Raw genomic sequence first — 20385 nt, 5'->3', positions numbered from 1 at the left:
TGTTTTAAAAGCATTTTTTTTCAATTTATTTAGCACTTTGTTTTAAGTATACAAATAATTTTTAACGAACTTATTTTTAAAATTTTCTTATTATATTGTTAGGTAAATATCTTGATAAATTTCAATTTTATTTTTATTATTATTATTTATTTTTAAACCAGGAAATATTTCGTTATTTGCGCGATCACTTTTAAAAAATATAACATTAATATCTTTCTTAAGCAAAACATATCTATATCTTCAAATTCATAAATTGATTTAAATCAATCTGAGTATGAAGTTTTGATAGAAATCCGACTTTCTGTGCCTTATAAGTAAATGAAATTCAAAAATACTATATCGTGATACATCGCTATATCGCAATGCAAAACTGACGATGCATCACGATATAAAATTTCTTATATCGCCCAGTCCTACTAAGAAGTAATCAAAAATTCACCCCAACATATTCATATTTCTTTTTCATTCCTTGCTCAATTACTCCTCCCTAATTGCAAACTAACTCTTGATTTGAATTTTTTAAAATAACTCAATTTATAGTAAGTTTGTATTTCCTTTGCCTTTGGCTAAGAATTTCGAAAGTGGCTAATACTTTTGATATTGGCTAAATTACTGGCTGCTAATTTGAAGTCATTTTCTCGGGCCCTACATTATAAATTTTGACCAATATGTACCAATAGAAATAAAAAACACGGTGTTGAAATAAACCTGATGGTGGTTCAATACAAACTCAAAAAGCACTTCTCCCAACGAATCCCCACTTTTGCCAATTTTTTTTAAACCAATTCAACGTTACTGGCTAACAAACAATCTGCTGCAAAGGTTTCAGAGCCGATGTTTTTATTGTTCGTAAACTAGACTGGAAGGGTTGCGAACGGAAAATGTTAGTGCTTATAAACGTTAGTATCCTCTTTAGAAGAGGGAATACTTTTAGTTTATTTTTTTTAAAAGTGCAACGCTAAATACGCTAACCACAATGGCTACAATTGGAAGACAAAATATAAGTACCGCTTTTCTTTTGAAAATGGAATAAATCCATTAGGAAAGTGGTAGAACTCCGAGGTTTCGATGGGATAGTATTTTAATGATTGTGCAAATATTAACAAGGGTTTATCAAATTAGGTCATGTTTTATATAATTTAATTTTATGTTACCGTAAACCGGGGCGAGTCTACCCATTTTTTCAGTTTGTCAACTTTCAAGTGGTCAAACTTTTGTAAATATTAAAGAAAAAAGGCTTTTAATAGGTGTTTCGGAATCGCTATTTATCTCTTTTTAAAGCTGTGAAATCGATTTTAGAAAATATTAACAACTAGCTGTACCCTGCGTGCGTTGCAACGCTTTCAGTTTGAATTTTAATTTTGTATTTAAGTGTGTAAATGAGATTTGCGATTATGATTTGAAATGCAAATTTTATTTAATGGTGAAAAAAAAACCAGTGATAGTCTCAGTAGTTAATTCTCTAGGATATCGTTAGTGCATTTTCAAACAGACATGTATGGTGATGCACACGGACCATGAAACATATTTTGGACAATGATCTGAAATAAGACCGGATCTATGGCGACATCAGGAATTTCTGCTGATATCTGATCAGTTTGGCATGGTGGGATTTTTTCAATAAGCCAAATCAAAATGTGTGTCTGTGGCAATCCTCTTTTTTGCCATTCAATAGAGTACATCCAATACCGTTGTCTCTCTAAAAACATGACGCTTCACAATGAAATCAAGTAAAGATTTAAATTTTTGTTTTAACACACGTGCTGTAATATCATGACGATCCGATTGTCCTGGTAACAGAAGCTCTTTAATTTCAAAAGCAGAATTGCATGTAAATGTAATAAATAAATCTGGGAGCCCATATGCGCGAACATATGTCATTGCATCCTGTGAGTATTCATACATGTGCCTTGGAATATAGCCTGCAAGTATAGTCGGCAATATAATCATTTTCCCCACATCATTAGGATTAACGTTACCATCATTAATTATTGCATCCCGTAAATGAATGTATTCTTATGAACGTAATTTCATTTGATTTAATTTAATATACAGTAGGCGTTCAGTTTAAATTTTCGCATACATATCGACAATGTATTGATGAAATAATTGTCGACATTTTAAAATATGATTATCAGCGTTTTGGCAATCATTAATCTATACGCATAAAAACTTATTGCACTTGCTTTCTCATTGGTTTTCTCGCCTGTTTGCGAATTTCTCAATTTTATGTTAAAATTATTTCCCTCCTCTCCTCGCCAAAATAAAATAGGATATTGCAATGCATCATAGGATCAATACGTTTCTGAGAACTCTTTGAACGTCATCATTTTTGAGATGAAGAACTGTATCGCGGGAGGTAAATTCTTCGCCAACTATAACAATAGCCACTTCATCCAATGTTGGCGCATTGTATTTTCCTTTGTGGTGGCCTACAGGTGTTTTTTCAGCTCTAATAACAACTTTGTAAATATCGGATAGCATTAAGTCAAGAGCAATTCTGAACAGCCTAATTAACTGATTATGTTGACCGAAAATTTTTGTAATGCGGTATTAATTTCTCGCTTAGTGCCATTGTTTACCTGACAACGTTGATTGACTTGATCATTTGTGTTATCCATGAAATAAATCTGTAGAAATTTATGATCTGCTCCAGGCAATGGAAGAAGTGATCCTGCACGATGATAAATTTGTCCTTGCACTTTGAATGTTGGGATGTAATTCTCGTTCACGATACGTGTAGCACCGAATAAAGTAATTTAGAAACACGAATTGTACCGGCGTATATGCGCCAAAAAATGTTTCGATTGGTTTGTTTGACCTGATACGAAGGTTGATAATGTCTCGGCAGGCGACGTAAAATCTTGTAGTTTCAGTATGCCTCTAGAACAGCAAATTCCAGCTGTTTCATTTTTAAATTGGAGAGCATTACAAAACATACATAATTGATCTATTTCTCCAATGATGACACTTGGGGGAAGACTATAGTTTGTTGTCGGATCATAGTGAAATCCACTGAGATTCAAATCAGAGTATTGGCAGCGTCTGAATAGCGAAATGCGTTCTCGATCGGTTTTCATTCTTGCTTCCCGTTGCTATGATGCTTCTGACGAACGGACTTGAGTTGTGCGTTCTCGATCAGTTTTCATTCTTGCTTCATGTTGCTCTGATGTTTCCGACGAACGGGCTTGCGTAGTGCGTAGTTGATTTGTTGACAGTCTTCTTTCTTGCTGCTCAGACGTTTCTAAGGAACGGACAAAAGCATTCTGTTCTCGATTAGTTTCAAGTCTTTTTTCCCGTTTCTCCGATGTTTCTGAAACACGGGTAGTTCTCTTTTTGCGCGCTTGAGATGTCGATCGACTAAGAGCGATTTGCTTAGGCTGCATATTTTTGCAAATATTCTTTCTGACAAAGAAAAAGAAATGTAAAAGTTGACAGTGGTCGCAAATTTGCTAAATCGAAATATCACATACATATTTTAAATAATAAAAAGAGCAATAAAAATGAGATGAATAAGAAATATGAAAATTATAAGATTTAAAACAAAAATCAATTTTATAAATGAAAGAAATAAAATGGATGAATTCGAAAACTTTGCATAAATAAACAAACAAACTAATAGTTTTCAAGTGACAACTGTCACAGCACTGAAATCTTCGAAAACTTTATTTAATTGTGCTAACCTAAAATTACGTACTAAATATAAATATTTCTGAAAACGTGCAATTTGAATGAAATTTGCTTTTGTCTTTATATTTATTAAACAGTTTTCACAGTACTGAATCCGTGATACGACCAACAATTAAGAAATCTATTCAGGTTGATTTTACTTGCTTGTGCTCACCTAACACAAAGAAACGCGCGAATTAAAAATTAAAGTATATGCAATTTACTTTAATTTACTTTTCTAAATGAATAGAGTTATAAGATGGAAAATATCACTGTTGTTATCTTCAAGATATTTGAAAACTGAATCGTTTAAAGCAAAATTTAAAACAATGGCTAGCTTTTAACCAATCAGAAAATTCCATTTCGACTTTCGCTGATATCGCTGGAACGGTTTGTCGCAGAATGTTCTAATGTCGACAGAAACCTTCCTCGTCCTTTGAACTATCTGTATGCCAAGTTTCATAGCTTTCTGTCGGATGGTTTAGGAGTCTATAGAGGACAGACAGACACACATTTACTTTTATATATATAGACTAGCTGTACCCTAAGTGCGTTGCAACGCTTTCAATTTGAATTTGAATTTTGTATTTAAGTGTGTAAATGACATTTGCGATTATGATTTGAAATGCAAATTTTATTTAATGGTGAAAAAAACCAGTGATAGTCTCAGCAGTTAATTCTCTAGGATATCATTAGTTCATTTTCAAACAGACATGTATGGTGATGCACACGGAGCATGAAACATATTTTGGACAATGATCTGTAATAAGACTGGATCTATGGTGACATCAAGAATTTCTTCTGATATCTGATCAGTTTGGCATGGTGGTTTTTTTTTCAATAAGCCAAATCAGAATGTGTGCCTGTGGCAATCCTCGTTTTTGCCATTCAATAGAGTACACCCAACACCGTGTCTCTCTAAAAACATGACGCTTCACAATGAAATCAAGTAAAGATTATCATTTTTGTTTGAACACACGTGCTGTAATATCATGACGATCCGATGATGATTGTCCTGGTAACAAAATATCTCTAATTTCAGCCCAAGCAGAATTGCACGTAAATGTAATAAATAAATCTAGGAGCCCATATGCGAGAACACATGTCATTGCATCCTGTGAGTATTCATACATGTGCCTTGGAGTCCAAGGCACATGTATGAATACTCAGACATGTATGTGAATACTACATTTGCAGGGAGTCCAAGTTTTTCTCCCTGCAAATGTAGTCGGCAATATAATCATTTTCCCCACATCATTAGGACTAACGTTACCATCATTAATTATTGCATCCCGTAAATGAATGCATTCTTCTGAACGTAATTTGGTTTGATTTAATTTAATATACAGTAGGCGTTCAGTTTCAATTTTCGCATACATATCGATAATGTATTAATGAACTAATTGTCGACATTTTAAAGTATGATTATCAGCGTTTTGGCAATCATTGATCTATATGCATAAAAACTTATTGCACTTGCTTTCTTATTGGTTTTCTCGCCTGTTTGCGGACTTCTTAATTTTATGTTAAAATAATATCCCTCCTCTCCGCACCAAAATAAAATAGGATATTGCAATGCATCATATGATCGATAAGTTTCTGAGAACTCTTTGAACGTCACGATTTCTGCGATGAAGAACTGTATCGCGGGAGGTAAATTCTTCGCCAACTATAACAATAGCCACTTCATCCAATGTTGGCGCATTGTATTTTCCTTTGTGGTGGCCTACAGGTGTTTTTTCAGCTCTAATAACAACTTTGTAAATATCGGATGACATTTAGTCAAGGGCAATTGTGAACAGCCTAATTAACTGATTATGTTGATCGAAAAATTTTTGTAATACGGTAACAATTTTTCGTTTAGTGCCATTGTTTACCTGGCAACGTTGATTGACTTGATCATTTGTGTTATCCATGAAATAAATTTGTAGAAATTTATGATCTGCGTTAGGCATTGAAAGAAGTGATCCTGCACGATGATAAATTTGGCCTTGCACTTTGAATGTTGGGATGTAATTCTCGTTCACGATACGTGTAGCACCGAATAAAGTCATTTAGAAACACGAATTGTACCGGCGTATATGCGCCAAAAAATGTTTCGATTGGTTTGTTTGACCTGATACGAAGGTTGATAATGTCTCGGCAGGCGACGTAAAATCTTGTAGTTTCAGTATGCCTCTAGAACAGCAAATTCCAGCTGTTTCATTTTTAAATTGGAGAGCATTACAAAACATACATAATTGATCTATTTCTCCAATGATGACACTTGGGGGAAGACTATAGTTTGTTGTCGGATCATAGTGAAATGCACTGAAATTCAAATCAGAGTATTGGCAGCGTCTGAATAGCGAAATGCGCTCTCGGTCGGTTTTCATTCTTTCTTCCCGTTGCTCTGATGTTTCCGACGAACGGGCTTGTGTAGTTCGTAGTTGATTTGTTGACAGTCTTCTTTCCTGTTGCTCAGACGTTTCTAAGGAACGGGCAAAAGCATTCTGTTCTCGATTAGTTTCAAGTCTTTTTTCCCGTTTCTCCGATGTTTCTGAAACACGGGTAGTTCTCTTTTTGCGCGCTTGAGATGTCGATCGACTAAGAGCGATTTGCTTAGGCTGCATATTTTTGCAAATATTCTTTCTGACAAAGAAAAAGAAATGTAAAAGTTGACAGTGGTCGCAAATTTGCTAAATCGAAATATCACATACATATTTTAAATAATAAAAAGAGCAATAAAAATGAGATGAATAAGAAATATGAAAATTATAAGATTTAAAACAAAAATCAATTTTATAAATGAAAGAAATAAAATGGATGAATTCGAAAACTTTGCATAAATAAACAAACAAACTAATAGTTTTCAAGTGACAACTGTCACAGCACTGAAATCTTCGAAAACTTTATTTAATTGTGCTAACCTAAAATTACGTACTAAATATAAATATTTCTGAAAACGTGCAATTTGAATGAAATTTGCTTTTGTCTTTATATTTATTAAACAGTTTTCACAGTACTGAATCCGTGATACGACCAACAATTAAGAAATCTATTCTCGTTGATTTTACTTGCTTGTGCTCACCTGGCATAAAGAAACGCGCGAATTAAAAATTAAAGTAGCAATTTACTTTAATTTACTTTTCTAAATGAATAGAGTTATAAGATAGAAAATATCACTGTTGTTATCTTCAAGATATTTGAAAATTGAATCGTTTATAGCAAAATTTAAAGGGAGAATCCTTTCTGGCCCAAAGTCCCTCGCTCAAAATTCCCCCCCCCCTCACTTTACAATCACAGGTTTGGAGTTGACGCTAATCCATCGCATTATCTTTCTTTTCATAGCGGTTGATAGACATGATGCGTTTATCTCTGATTGGTGCCATTTCGATTCGTTGATATTTATTATTTGCAAAATGTTATGATTTTACAAAACAAGAAGAATGAAATTCGGAATTTTTAAAGACTGCATTCTTTTCTGAGCGATTAATTTTAAAAATTTATTTATTGCAATTCGTTTAAAAATTTATTTATTGTTTTCGTTAATATTTAATATTTACAAAATGTTATGATTTTACAAAACAAGAATAAAATTCAGAATTTTTAATGACTGCTTTCTTTTCTAATTTAAGTCTACTAATTTTTCAACTTAAAAAAGCTTTGCTGTGGATAAATTTGAATGAATAAAACCAGGTAAAATTTTTTACATTTGTCATTCCCTCACGTCGTTTTTTAGAGTAAAATAAAATACAACTTCATCGAGAAAGTGGATAATTATATGTTGCTTTCTTGTATGAATATAATTGTATGTGATTGATTTCCGAAATTAATTAGGCCTAACTGTTATTTTTAAATTTTATTAAATTTGTCATTCCCTCACTAGTGTATAAAGTGAGGGAATGATGCTGAAGTGAGAGAATGACGCTGAAGTGAGGGAATGATTCAAGATGAGTTTATTATTAAATTTTTTTCTGTTCAATCGTGCCAGCCAATTTTATTTCCCAAACCTGTAAAAAACATTAAAAATATAAAACTAAATTATAATAAATATTAGATATACTTAGTATGTTATCATTTTCAATCTTGAGGTAGCTGTAACTTAGAGGAAAACATGTAGATATTAAAATAAAATATCATTCCCTCACTTTTTAAACAGTGAAATTAATTAATTTATTTAAATATTAAGTATAATTTATAGGATATATACTTTTTTTTATAATGCCATTACATATTTCTATTAATATAAAAAGTTTCAGAGCTTTTTATTCACTTTACTTTTTTGGGAATTTATGAACTGAAAAATGACAGTTTTCGTGAGAATGACCCATATATATATAGCAATTTTTGGTATTTAATTTAATTTTTCGTTACTATTTTATTTGTCGTTAATGAATGTTTTGAAAAATTCAGATTGATAAAAGTTAATTCTCGCAAATAAATGTGTGCTTATATGCTAACACCACAGAAAAAAAAACATTCTTAGCTTCTTTCACATTTCTTCCATTTCAATTCAATTTTAGTGACTTTTTTGTATTAATACTTTCAGAACCCAAACAAATACTGAATTACGGCGATACATTCCTTTAAAACGAAGTCCATAAAAAGTTAATTTCAGTAATAACATGAAAAATACCTAGTGCATAGCTTAATTTAAAATACTTCTAATATACTAGTATGCAACTTCTTTTGAGAGAATTGGCGAGTTTCTAGACTTCAAGAATTTTAGCATACTTCGAAGGTACTAAAATACGCCAATGCTAATCTCACTACGTGCTCTTGCGCGCCGAAGCCTATCAATTAAAATAGGGGGGGGGGCTGTCTTGAGTAGTACAATAGTTATCTTTTGGGTCAGAGAGAATATCCCCAAATTTAAAACAATGGCTAGCTTTTAACCAATCAGAAAATTCCATTTCGACTTTCGCTGATATCGCTGGAACGGTTTGTCGCAGAATGTTCTAATGTCGACAGAAACCTTCCTCGTCCTTTGAACTATCTGTATGCCAAGTTTCATAGCTTTCTGTCGGATGGTTTAGGAGTCTATAGAGGACAGACACACATTCACTTTTATATATATATAGATTACGCTGTTACTGTATATTTTTATAGAACCGCTGACAAATCTCTCGTATGGGGCGAGTCTACCCATTCTACTAAAATGAATGTTAACATTGTAAATAATCAAATTTTACTATTAAATTGTTATTTTAGTTACTATATAGGATATTTATGAAGTAAAATTCATAACTTTATTATATATTCCATTTTTTTATTCATAAAATAACACAAATTGAGTATTTGATCGATTATCACATTTTGATCACAGTTTTGTTTTTATAATCATCATTATGAAATAACATTTTTTTCTGATTATTGTTGATAAAAATAAATTAAAATTAATATAAATTTACTATTAAATAATTAATAAATAATAATAATTAAAGATTATTAACAAAATCGAAATTCAAACATTGGGAATCATGAAAAATCCTTTTCCCATTCTTTTGGGAGGTAATAATAATTTATTTAACTTGCATTAAATAAAAAAAGTTAATTTTGTAATATAAAAATTTAAAAAATAGGTAAAATAAACATATTTTATATTTACATTTATATTTAACCTATAAATTTTCTTATTAATGATAAATTCATCAATGCAGAATTAAAATAATATGCTCAAATTCATTTAAAATGACTTAATTTTAATATAAACAAAGTTCTAAATTATATTATTATGCTTTATTAAAACTAAATACGAATGGGTAGACTCGCCCCGCGAATTCTAGCTTTTTGTTTACAACAGCAAAACTTACATTCTTTTTGTTTGTTTTTTCATATAACAGTAATGTAATCTTAGTCTTAGATAAGCTTATTACTTAACCAAAGTGAAAATAGTAATAATAATAATATACTTACGGAGCACCAACTAAAAGTTTGCTGATTTTCAATACAAATCTCTCAATAGACGTTTGAACAGGTCGGTTAAAAAGACACCAAATAAATAAAAACGAATCAAACTACTACATCGCCATCTTCCTTAGAGTCTGAACTAAGTCCTCCGTCGGTAAAATTTTTTTTATTTGCAATTTAAAATAGTGAAAATTAAATAAAACTAAAATGGGTAGACTCGCCCCGGTTTACGGTACATAATTTGATAAAAGATTTCAAAGCAACAATGATTATCAAAATTGCAAATAAATAAGTAAATAAATAAACGACTTTTTTGTTTTTAAACGAACTTAATTCGTCTTTCAAAAATAACGGTTAATATTTTTAACAAATGAAAGACAAATTTAGAAGAATTTTTTTTTAAAATTAAGCCAGGATAGTATGCAACTTCTTTTATGCATGGCAAAAATTTCAGATTTAACAATTGTATAAAAACTTTTTGATAGAGTTCGAAATAAATGAGTTGTTTCTTACCTAGATGCTGTACCAAAAGCAGTTAAGATGGCTGGAAGGAGATTCAGGTGATAAGGAATTGGATTTTTTCTCACTATAATCAAGTACAATCCCGGAAGAAGGATGAATTGGTGAAATAAAATGATTCCCATGGCGGTCGCCAGGAATACGCCCATGTACTCCAACAGTTGAACGGGTGCAACACTCACCAACCCTTCTCTGAACATCCAGAAAAACATTCCGATGGGCAAAAGTCTGAAATGTTAAATGGGTATATGATAGGAGACTATCTCTTACAAATTATCGAGGCAAAACTATTTTTGGTTAAGCTAAGATTTTGGACTTGAGTCTGTTCTCTGTCACAAGCGAAGTTTCAAGAAAGTGCTGCACTCTTTTTGAACGCGTGTAAAATCTACCATTAAAGAACATCAATGTAGGAAATACCGGGCAAAGATTCAGAATTTTATAAGATCCCAATTGCTCCTAACCTTAAAAACTTACATGACCTGATAGAGGCCAATACACCCCTGGAGGGTCATTACTTTAGTGAATCCAACTATTATCAATTTTACTTAAGGTTACTGGCCATTGCTCAGTAATAAATATTTCAGTAATTATTTTTTTTCCAATCCTTCTTTTTAACGGCAGCACTTTCTCTGAATATCTTAGGTCAGGAGCTAAAAGCAAGAAGATTTTATGTAACTTACTTACTTCAAGAAATATAGCATGATCTTCATGACAATTGCGTTGAGTTGTTCGATCACTTGATGCAATGCCTCTCCTTTATCGCCAAGCGATGCCAGAGCACAGCCAAACAAAATGCTAAAGCATAACAAACCTTGAAAGATAGTTCATAATCATCATTTTGCAGTTTTCAATCATAATAAATGCATATTTTTTTTTTTTGAAAAAGTAAAAAATAAACTTTTTAAAAGCTGCTAACAAAACATCAATAACGAAATTACTACAAATAAATAAATGAACAAGATTAATTAAAAAAAAAATTAAATAGCAAATTCTAAGACTAGAATGTTATATGTAATGATTCCAATTGTAGTAAATCAGTAATTAATCTCTACAAACATCATAACATAGATTCATTCATTTGGGATTAGTTTTCATCAAAATATTGCTCTTTTATTTTACATTATTTGCTGCTATTTAAAAATAAAGAAGTATAGGAATAAATTTTTAACAACTTCACGAGAATGATTAGTTAAAATTTACTGGCAAAAATGCTACATTCTTCTTTTAAAAAATAATATTTAACGTCTTTTTCATATAGTTTCACAATGTTTTGGGAACTCTGTTGGCTGAACTAGTTTGAGGTCGACTCTTCAAAACCTCATAGCCGTTTTTTGATACTTATCTGGCTCAAGTATTAAGGTATTAGTTAAGTAAAAAAATCATTCAATAAGTCATTGAGCTACCCATTAAAAAACTATCATTTTAATAACATTGTCTCTGGATGAAAAGTCGTTCGTTAATTTCTCCTACCTACCCATAAAGTTGACACCATTTCGTCTTTGAATACTCTTCTTGTAAATGACATTTGAGTTGGAACCTCTTCCTTCTTGATCATCAGTTGAGTTTAATATTTCCACATGAGTATACTCCTACACAAACATAAACAAAAAATCTTTTCATATTCTGAAATCACTCTATATCTTAATAGGTCAAATGTAAGATTAATGCTTTGGCCGGGATTTGGAGAATCTCCCGACTAGTTGAAGAATAGAATTGACACAATAAATTGGTTATCCAACCACCACGCCAAAAATTTAAGAGAAGGGCATTCAGTGATCCGTGGACGAATTATCATGAAGCAAATACTAGCAAATAGAAAACATTGTGGAATAGAAAATATTGTATTATATATATACAAAATCTCACGAAACATAATAAAACTCGAAATATCGCATGAACAAAATATAGTTAGGCTGAATCTCTAAATGACGAACCTTATTAAAACACGAATTATCTCGTGGCTAAAATATTGTGAGGCAGAATCTCATGGTGAAAAAATATAATAAAACTAAAAAATCTAATGAAAAAAATAATATTTGAGACAGAACTTAATGATGACGAAACATAATAATAAAACACAAAATACCTCATGAACAAAATATTGTGAGGCAGATTCTTGGGATGATGAAACATAATAAATACTCGAAATATCTCGAGAACAAAATATTGTGAGACGGAGTCTTGCATGAACAAAATATCACGAGGCAGGACACACGGACAAAATACCGTGGGATAGAAATTACACGCATTAAATTTTATAGGACACAGAATACAGAATATTCGCTTCGACAAAATATTTTGAGACAGAGTATTGCATGAATCGTTAGGCAGAATAAGAGACGAAAAGAACAATAATGAATAGAATACGAATTAAATTAGAAGGAAAGCAAATATTGCTCAATAAGATAGTCTAGATTTTACTTCATAAGCAAAAGCTTCAATTACATAAATTCTTTTCCCTTTATTTGTTGCAAAAATTTGTACACAAACATACACAGTTTGAAATATGAAATATTTTATAAATATATACCTAATGAGTTTCATGCGTGTTTTCTTTCTATTTTTATATAAATAAAAATTGAATAAGTTATTCATAAATTTAAAAAAAATAATAAAATGCTTGAGTTTATTTCGCTCTTACAGATATACATCAGATTTTTTTATACATTACCTTTGTAAAAGTGGCTTCGATAATATTGCTTGGTATTGCATTCCTGTAATTTAAAAAAATAACAATAGTAAATTGGGAAATATGAATTGCACTTTAAAATGTTTATTCATTTTCAATGGAAAGTTAGAAAATCCCTAATGAAGATGATAAAAAATTTAAATAATTGAGAATCAAATTTAAATAAAATAGCCACATCATGAAAATTTTTAAAAGTATTTTTCTCTCAGAAAAAAAAATGCTAAGTTAAATGAATAAATTAATGTTATGTACTTGAAGCTAACAGTACCAACAAAGCAATCAACTTTTTCAGTGAAAGCCAGGTAATTTCCCTAGATAGTTAAAGTAGTAAAAGTAATGAATAATAACACTTGTTTTCAAATGATTTCGGTCCAACAGTTTTGAAATAATTCAAAGATATGAATAAAGATCGGATAAGCATGTTATATTTTTTAGGTGTTGCGAAAACTTTAAAAACAGATGCATTGTGGATATCTATGTATCAGATAAATTTTTTAAGGTAAGTAAAAGGTGCTGATTTAAATTATGCAAACCATTTGCTTCTAATTCCCACCGTTTTTTTAAATTTTTTTTTAGATATACTTCTTCAATCATTTATATTTCATTTATGCTGTTTGTTACATTGAATAAACATATCACTAACTAAGAAGGCAGTCAAATTGAGTCACAACATACACTATCTGGCCATTAATGACCGGACATCCCTCATTTCGGATACATGAGGTGCTAGTATCAAGTCAGTAGGGCGTAGGGCCGCCACGTGCCTAAACCACAGCTTTAACCCTTCTAGGAAGGCTATCCACTAGGTGTTGATACACGGCGGCAGGTATTGCCCGCTATTCCTCCTGTAACATGGCGAAGAGTTGAGTGGTGGTTTTGAGGCATTGTGGTCTGGCCCTCAACCAGCGCTCCAACTCATCCCAGAGATGCTCAATTGGATTGATGTCGGGACTTTGGGATGGCCAGTCAAGCTCTTGCACCTCCATTTCATCAAACCAGTCCGTGATGGCATGTGCTTTATGAATGGCAGTGTTATCGTGTTGAAACACAAACGGGCCATTACCGAACTGTTGCAACAGGGTGGGAAGAGCCGAATTGTCCAGGATGTCTCTATACCCTTCTGCGTTCAGGGTTCCACGCACTAACACCAAGGCTCCAAGGCAAAACCATGAGAAACAGGACCAAACCATAATTCCTCCACCGCCGAACTTCACAATGGGGACAATGCACAACGGTAGGTACCATTTTCCGGGCATTCGCCAGGTTCACACTCGTCCATCAGAGTGCCACAACATGTAGCATGACTCATCACTCCACATAACGCTTTTCCATTGCTCTTCTGTCCACTGGCGACGTGCTCTGCACCACTGAAATCGGTGGCGGGCGTTTGATGGAGAGATGTTTGGCTTATGTGCTGCTGCTCGTCCACGGAATCCTTGTGCAATCAGCTCCCGACGAATGGTACGTGCACTGGCAACACTGCCAGATATAGCCCGGAAGTTGGTAGCGACAGAGTCCAACGACATTTGTTGGTTTGCCTTCACTACACGTGGAAGAGATCGTCGATCCCTGTCGGACATTATTTTGGGCTTGCCGGGTCGGGACTGCGGTTTTTCACTCCCTCTCGTTCCCATTTCAACACGACGTCTACCAACTGTTGACCTATGTATCTGAAACTTGTCGGAGATGGCACGTTTGGAATGACCAAATCGGTGGGCGCCTATGATCATGCCCCTTTCCGCCTCATTCAGCTCTCGTCGTCCACTCATTTTCACTGTTAACGCTCGTATGGCCGTCGCCTGCTTGCGAGTGGTCTTTCCCCCAACACAGGTTCCGTATTTATTCCACCAGGACGAGTCCACCTGCCGTTCAAGGGGTGTCCGGTCATTAATGGCTAGATAGTGTATATATGCTGTAAAGAAATATTTAGTTCAAAATGCAGCACACATAAAAGCCATACGTATGGAAAATACATCCTTAATCTAAGGAATATGGAAGAGAGTATATTCTACATCTTCTATATTCCTCTATATTCTTTAGCGATACTTCAGTGTTGTGCCCATTTTGAAAGTATCCACAATAGCAAATATTTACTGGAAAAAAGAGCATCGAAAGGAAGCTCTGGAAAAAAGCACGGAAAAGAACCCGAAAAAAATCAAGAAAAAAAAACATTACTTAAGCAATTATATAAATTTATGTCCAATTTGTTTTGAGCCATTCAGCGAATTCAAAGTCATTTATTAAAATAAAATTATATATATTTTTTTTAAAGTGCAAGGATTAATTTAAAGTTTAAAAAGGAACTTCACGCTCTTCATGCTATTCAATAAGCTTTTTTGGATACATAAGCAGCTCCATAATTTTCTTTTGAATTTCAATAATTACACTAATTGTGTCGCGTGATAATAATCTACCAACCGGAGATTTCTTTTAAAAAAAGATTGCATTAAAAATGAAGATTTGTCAATATTTTTAACTTTTAATATTCTCCGGGAAAAGCTCTCCGGAAGCGTTTTTAGAGGGGCAGCCTGTCCACTCTACCCTTAGATGAATGCGCCCTCCTTGCGCATTTTTCATAAATAAGCCACCATACCTTAAGGATACTGTTCTTTTATTTTATTTTTTCATGAAAAGGTTGTTTCTTTAAACACTGGTTTTAATGAAAAGTTCATTTCAGATTAATTTAGCTATTGATTCATTATATTACTTTAATTTTTAATTTCATTCCTTCATCTTAGTAAAAGTTTTCCAATGCCGCCTAGTTATGTAGTTAAAATTCGCATGATATTCGACTTCAGAGATATTAACATCTTTTATTTGGAGGGGAGGGGGTTGCATACTTATGAGATTTTTAGTGATTTTAAATTTTACTATTATTTTTCTTAAAAAAATAAATATCTTTCAGTAAAAAAAAAACACCTTTAAATGTTTATTTTCTCTCATTTGAAGTATTAAAAAAACAATCTTTCAAGTTTTTTTTATCAAATATTATTATTATTATTCTTTTTTAGCTTGCTTTTCTTTGAAAAAAAATAATACTCGGAGATTGTCTCTTACTTTACCTTTCTTATTCTTCAAAGGCTTCAAATTTTTCTGTGAGAATTACTGTGGTAAATGAACACATAAAATAGCCTAGGAGGGTAATTTAAAATTTGTGGAAAGTGGAGGGTAGGGAGTGGGAGCTTAAATAATCTTCAAACACCTATTTTAATTACAAACACTATAATTAGAACATAGCCGAGTGGAATATGTTTTAGTTCAGCAGTAGTGTCGATTGAAGAATGTATGTATATATTCAAAATTTTCTAATCATAAGTGGCAATTTTTCATATTCGTATTTTTCCTTTATGTTTGCACTGTAGACACAATTCTTTTTTTTTAACAAGTAATAAATAACAAAAAAAATAATAGCTAGTTATTTACATTTGTTTCAAACTTAATCTATTTTATTCATAATTCAAACACATTTGGGATAATTCTCAAATAAAATTGTCAAGTTTATATTTATATGCTTGTTTTTAGTTCATATTTAATTATGGAAGTGAAAAAACAAAACAAATCATAATGTTTTTTAAAAAAATCTGAAAAAAAAAAACGGAATTCCAAATGCCATAGGATGTTGAAACTAAGTACATATACGTTTACACATCTAATCAAACGTCTTATTATGTAGTCGTTATTAAATCATGAAACGCTGCAGACATTCATTTTGACTTTTGACTGAAGTATTTTTTAAATTATCAGTATAGTATATTTTTAGGTGCAAATGGCACATTTTTCTATTTTCCTCTTTTTTCTTTAGATAAGAGGCGAAAAAAAAAATTTAAATTAGAGAAAAGTTATTTCGAGTCTATGGAAGATATTTTAGTTAGTCTTGTATTAAGTAGATGGCAGCACCAACTTTTTCCGAATTTCCTGGAAAACTTAAAATCCTGTCCTTGCTTCATTATTTTTATAATACTATAATATAATATAAATGGGAAATAGAAGAAAGGGATTCATTAAAAATATATATTATTTCAATTTAAATTAGTAATGAGCACTGCAACACCTAATTTTATATTATGTATAAAAAATATATTAGTAAAAAATTCAATAATGATATAAAAAATGCATTAGTTAAAACAAATTAAGTCGATTACGTTTTTAATTCACCATGTGATTCAGAATTTTTTTTTAAAATTACGATGGCATATCTAAGTGTCTATCATATTTATGTTTACTTCTGTGCGAATATATTATATAACACGAACGAACACTGATTTATACTTTTAAAGTTGTTTTATTTCAATGAAAGTTTTTGAATCAATACTGGATTGTAAGAATTTCAGCTAGCATTTTGAATTTTTTTTTCACGCTGCGCATTTGTAAAGATGCAAACTTTTCTATTTAATTCAAAACCCCTTTTCTGAGATTTTAGTTAGATTATTCGTAAAAAGCGCTACTATCATTTATTTTATTTACACCTGTTTATTTCATTTTGTCATATGATAAACAGAAAGAAGGAAAAATACACATTAAGTAACGCTTTTTCGAATTTATGAATCACTTTTCTAATAGTTTAAACAGATGAATGGTACATGCAGTGCAAATATCTATTTTATTGAACTTTAAAATAAGTTTAAGAACGAAAGAGTATGGAGAAAGTAAAGTATTTCAATTAAATTACCATGATTTTGCAAAATGTTAACATGACTTTCTTAACGAACTAAAATCTAGAATTTTTATAAAACTAAAATAATAGAAATAATCAAACGAACTTCATAAATTCAATTAAAAATAGTGAAAGAAATTGATAAACTTATCAATCTAACCAGTAGTTAAGCTTTATACCATAGTGTGGAGCTGAAACCATTTGGGCTACATTATTGCCATTTCGCCGTGCTCTGAAAAAAAAAAAAAAAAAAAAAAAACGTGTTGCTTTCTATATGCTTTCTACAATTAGAGTAGAATCTTATTATCTCCTTTTCTGCAGTGCTAAACCTATCCCGAAAGAGCAATTTTACTATTTTAGACTTTATTTGTTGACAAGAAATCAAAATCTTGCCTCAGAACAGTGACTACTGAATATAAATACAGTGAACTGTAATTAAAAAATACTCGTAACAGATGTCGATAGAGCTCGCGAGACTAGTTTCAAAGAAAGTCATATCGACCAAATCATTTCCAGGTTAAGAGGTAAACAATATGATTGAAGCAATATGATCAAAATCGTATTCAAAATATCTATTCTAAACACTAGAAAAATGACATTAAAAAAGTTAAAAATCTGTATTATAATTTAATTTACCATTGTAAATGCTTTCATTGCTTCTTGCAATGTGCAACAATACAACGGCCTCTATCCCTCTAGCCTGCGTCCCTAAAGTTCGTGCAATAGTTAAGTTTAGAGGACTTTTTTCATCTAAGCACAAGCACTCAAGCAAACACCCTGAATAACTTCTAATGAAAGAACTTTCAAGTAATATAATGACTGTCATAATATTTTAAATCATTGAATATGATACAAAAACATACTTTTTCTGAATAAACAAATATTTTTTTTCGAATTATGAATCCTAATCTCCAATTTTTATTTTTTTCTATTTTATAACTGTCGTTGAACAGCTGACTCAATTTTGAGTTTACAGCTACCAAAGCTCAACTTCGTAGTCTTTTAGTTTTGAACCCAATCCTGAGGGCAAGAGAACTCTAAAATCAAGTATCGGGAGAAATTTTGCGTTCGTGAAGGACATTTTTAAGGAACAAACCCGCATTTACGTTACATGCAGAGGAAAACCCGAAAATCTCCGACGGTTAGTTCAAGGTGACTCAGCCATGATCTGTCTACCACTTAGGATATTATTTACTTCAGCACTGTAGTTGGTGAGAGCCGGGTGCGGAATTCGTATCAAACAGCCATCGCTGATATTCGAGCCTAATTATCACCCCATTAAGAGGCGAACGCTCTATCCCCTGAACCAACAAGGCTCAAAATAGCAGCAAATTGGAAAATATGGCCCCAATAGTTTGGTCAGGAAAACGGTTCAAAATTTGAACACCTTATAGTTAATTTATTTTTTGCGTATTTCACCATATCTGGAGACTTTTTTATTTATTTAAATTTTTGTACTTAATTACAAAATTCGATTATCCTCACATAAAACAAATTTTAATAATAATCTGTATTATTTTTCATAATTTTATCCAAAAAAACTCGGAAAAAAATTTGAATTTTAAGGTATACAAATTTTAAACTACTTTAAAAAATGAAATTTTATTTTGCAAAATACAAAAAAGGAACAAAATTGGTCGAAAAGTTCGGGAGAAATAGAATTTTTAAAAAATAATTTATTTAAAATTCTTTTTAACAGGAAAATTTCTACCGATTTAATTCAAATTCTATATTTTGACATATGAAATTATATTATTTAAAATGATGTAAAAATTTGTGTACCTTGCAAATCAAATTTTATTTCACTATTTTCAAATAAAATAATAAGAACCTTTTACGTTAAATTATCTCCGAAAAAATGAAATTTATAATTAAGTGAAAGATTTTTATATTCGCTAAAAAGTTCTCGAGATAAGACGAAATATGCAAAAAGTAAGGTGTCCAAACTTTGACCGCTCTCCTTAGCAATCTATTGGAATCATATTTCCCAGATTGTGGCTCCCCCCTCCCAATTTTGATGGTCAGGAATCCAAATCCATCTTCAAAAAAAGTATTTTTTTTCAGAGAAAATGCGTTTTTTTGTCTGAATTCGTAATTTAAAATATCCTCAGCACTAGCTAATTAGCATATTTTAGGACAGTCCCTCAAACCATTAAGATTGAGACTTATTACGTGAAAATCCGATTTTTAGATGAAAAGGTATTTAAAGTTGTTCCATTTCCTCTGTACACTGTGTATGGGTATAACAACAATAAATGGAAAAAATAGTCGTATGTTATTAGAAGTTTCATATCTTACCATAGTAAATCCATCATAGAATCAAGAATGACGCCTTTTCTTCCTGACATGGAAGTTTGTACCTGTATGCTGCTGGATGTGATTTTTTGTCCTGGGTGAACGATATGTCCTGCACCGGCACCCATTATGGCAGCTAAAGATGACAATCCCAGGAAAAAAGCTATCGTCACGGCCACCATTCTTGCATCACCACCTTTACGTAAACTCGACACACCTATGGAGAAAAACATTCCAATGCATTACGGAAAAAAGAAACAGTTTATTAAAACTATTAATGCTCATAGTGATTTTATTTGTTTAACAACAACTGTGAAGATAATTAATTGAGTTATTTAATTAACGACGATTAAATTGTTATTGGTTTTATTAGTGATTATTGAGTTATTTAATGAACTAAAAATGAGGGATGATTTGAAAAATCTCAAATTAAAAAAAACGAAAGGCCTTTTAAATGCATGGTTTTTTGCAGTCTGCTTTGGAAACCAAGTATGGGTTCTCACCGGATAGCAAAATGAATTAGAAAGTTCTACAAACGATAGTATAAACTATTTATTGTTTTATTTTATAACCGGTGTGGAACAGCTGACCCAATATTGAATTTACAACTATCAACATTCAGATAAGTAGCCTCGTAATATTGATCCCAATCCAGGAGATAAGGGAA

The 20385-nt window shown here is 31.7% G+C and overlaps 1 protein-coding gene across 1 annotated transcript in view; it reads right to left on the bottom strand.

Annotated features, from left to right (window-relative positions):
• The window catches only part of LOC107441163 (excitatory amino acid transporter 3), a 48570-nt gene that overhangs the window by 12123 nt on the left and 16062 nt on the right, over positions 1 to 20385 (bottom strand). Inside the window, exons 3-7 of the mRNA XM_016054315.5 lie at positions 19722 to 19935; positions 12752 to 12794; positions 11555 to 11669; positions 10765 to 10891; positions 10075 to 10308 (exon numbers count right to left, since the gene is read on the bottom strand). Coding sequence (XP_015909801.1) covers positions 10075 to 10308; positions 10765 to 10891; positions 11555 to 11669; positions 12752 to 12794; positions 19722 to 19935 — 733 coding nt within the window. The remainder of the gene's footprint in view (positions 1 to 10074; positions 10309 to 10764; positions 10892 to 11554; positions 11670 to 12751; positions 12795 to 19721; positions 19936 to 20385) is intronic.

The sequence above is a fragment of the Parasteatoda tepidariorum genome, chromosome 9 (genome assembly GCF_982258835.1).
Source record: "Parasteatoda tepidariorum strain Cologne lab strain chromosome 9, Ptep-v5.0, whole genome shotgun sequence".
Taxonomy (NCBI): domain Eukaryota; kingdom Metazoa; phylum Arthropoda; class Arachnida; order Araneae; family Theridiidae; genus Parasteatoda; species Parasteatoda tepidariorum.
Note: the sequence above shows the minus strand (reverse complement) of the source record. Positions and strands in the feature narration are given on the sequence as shown.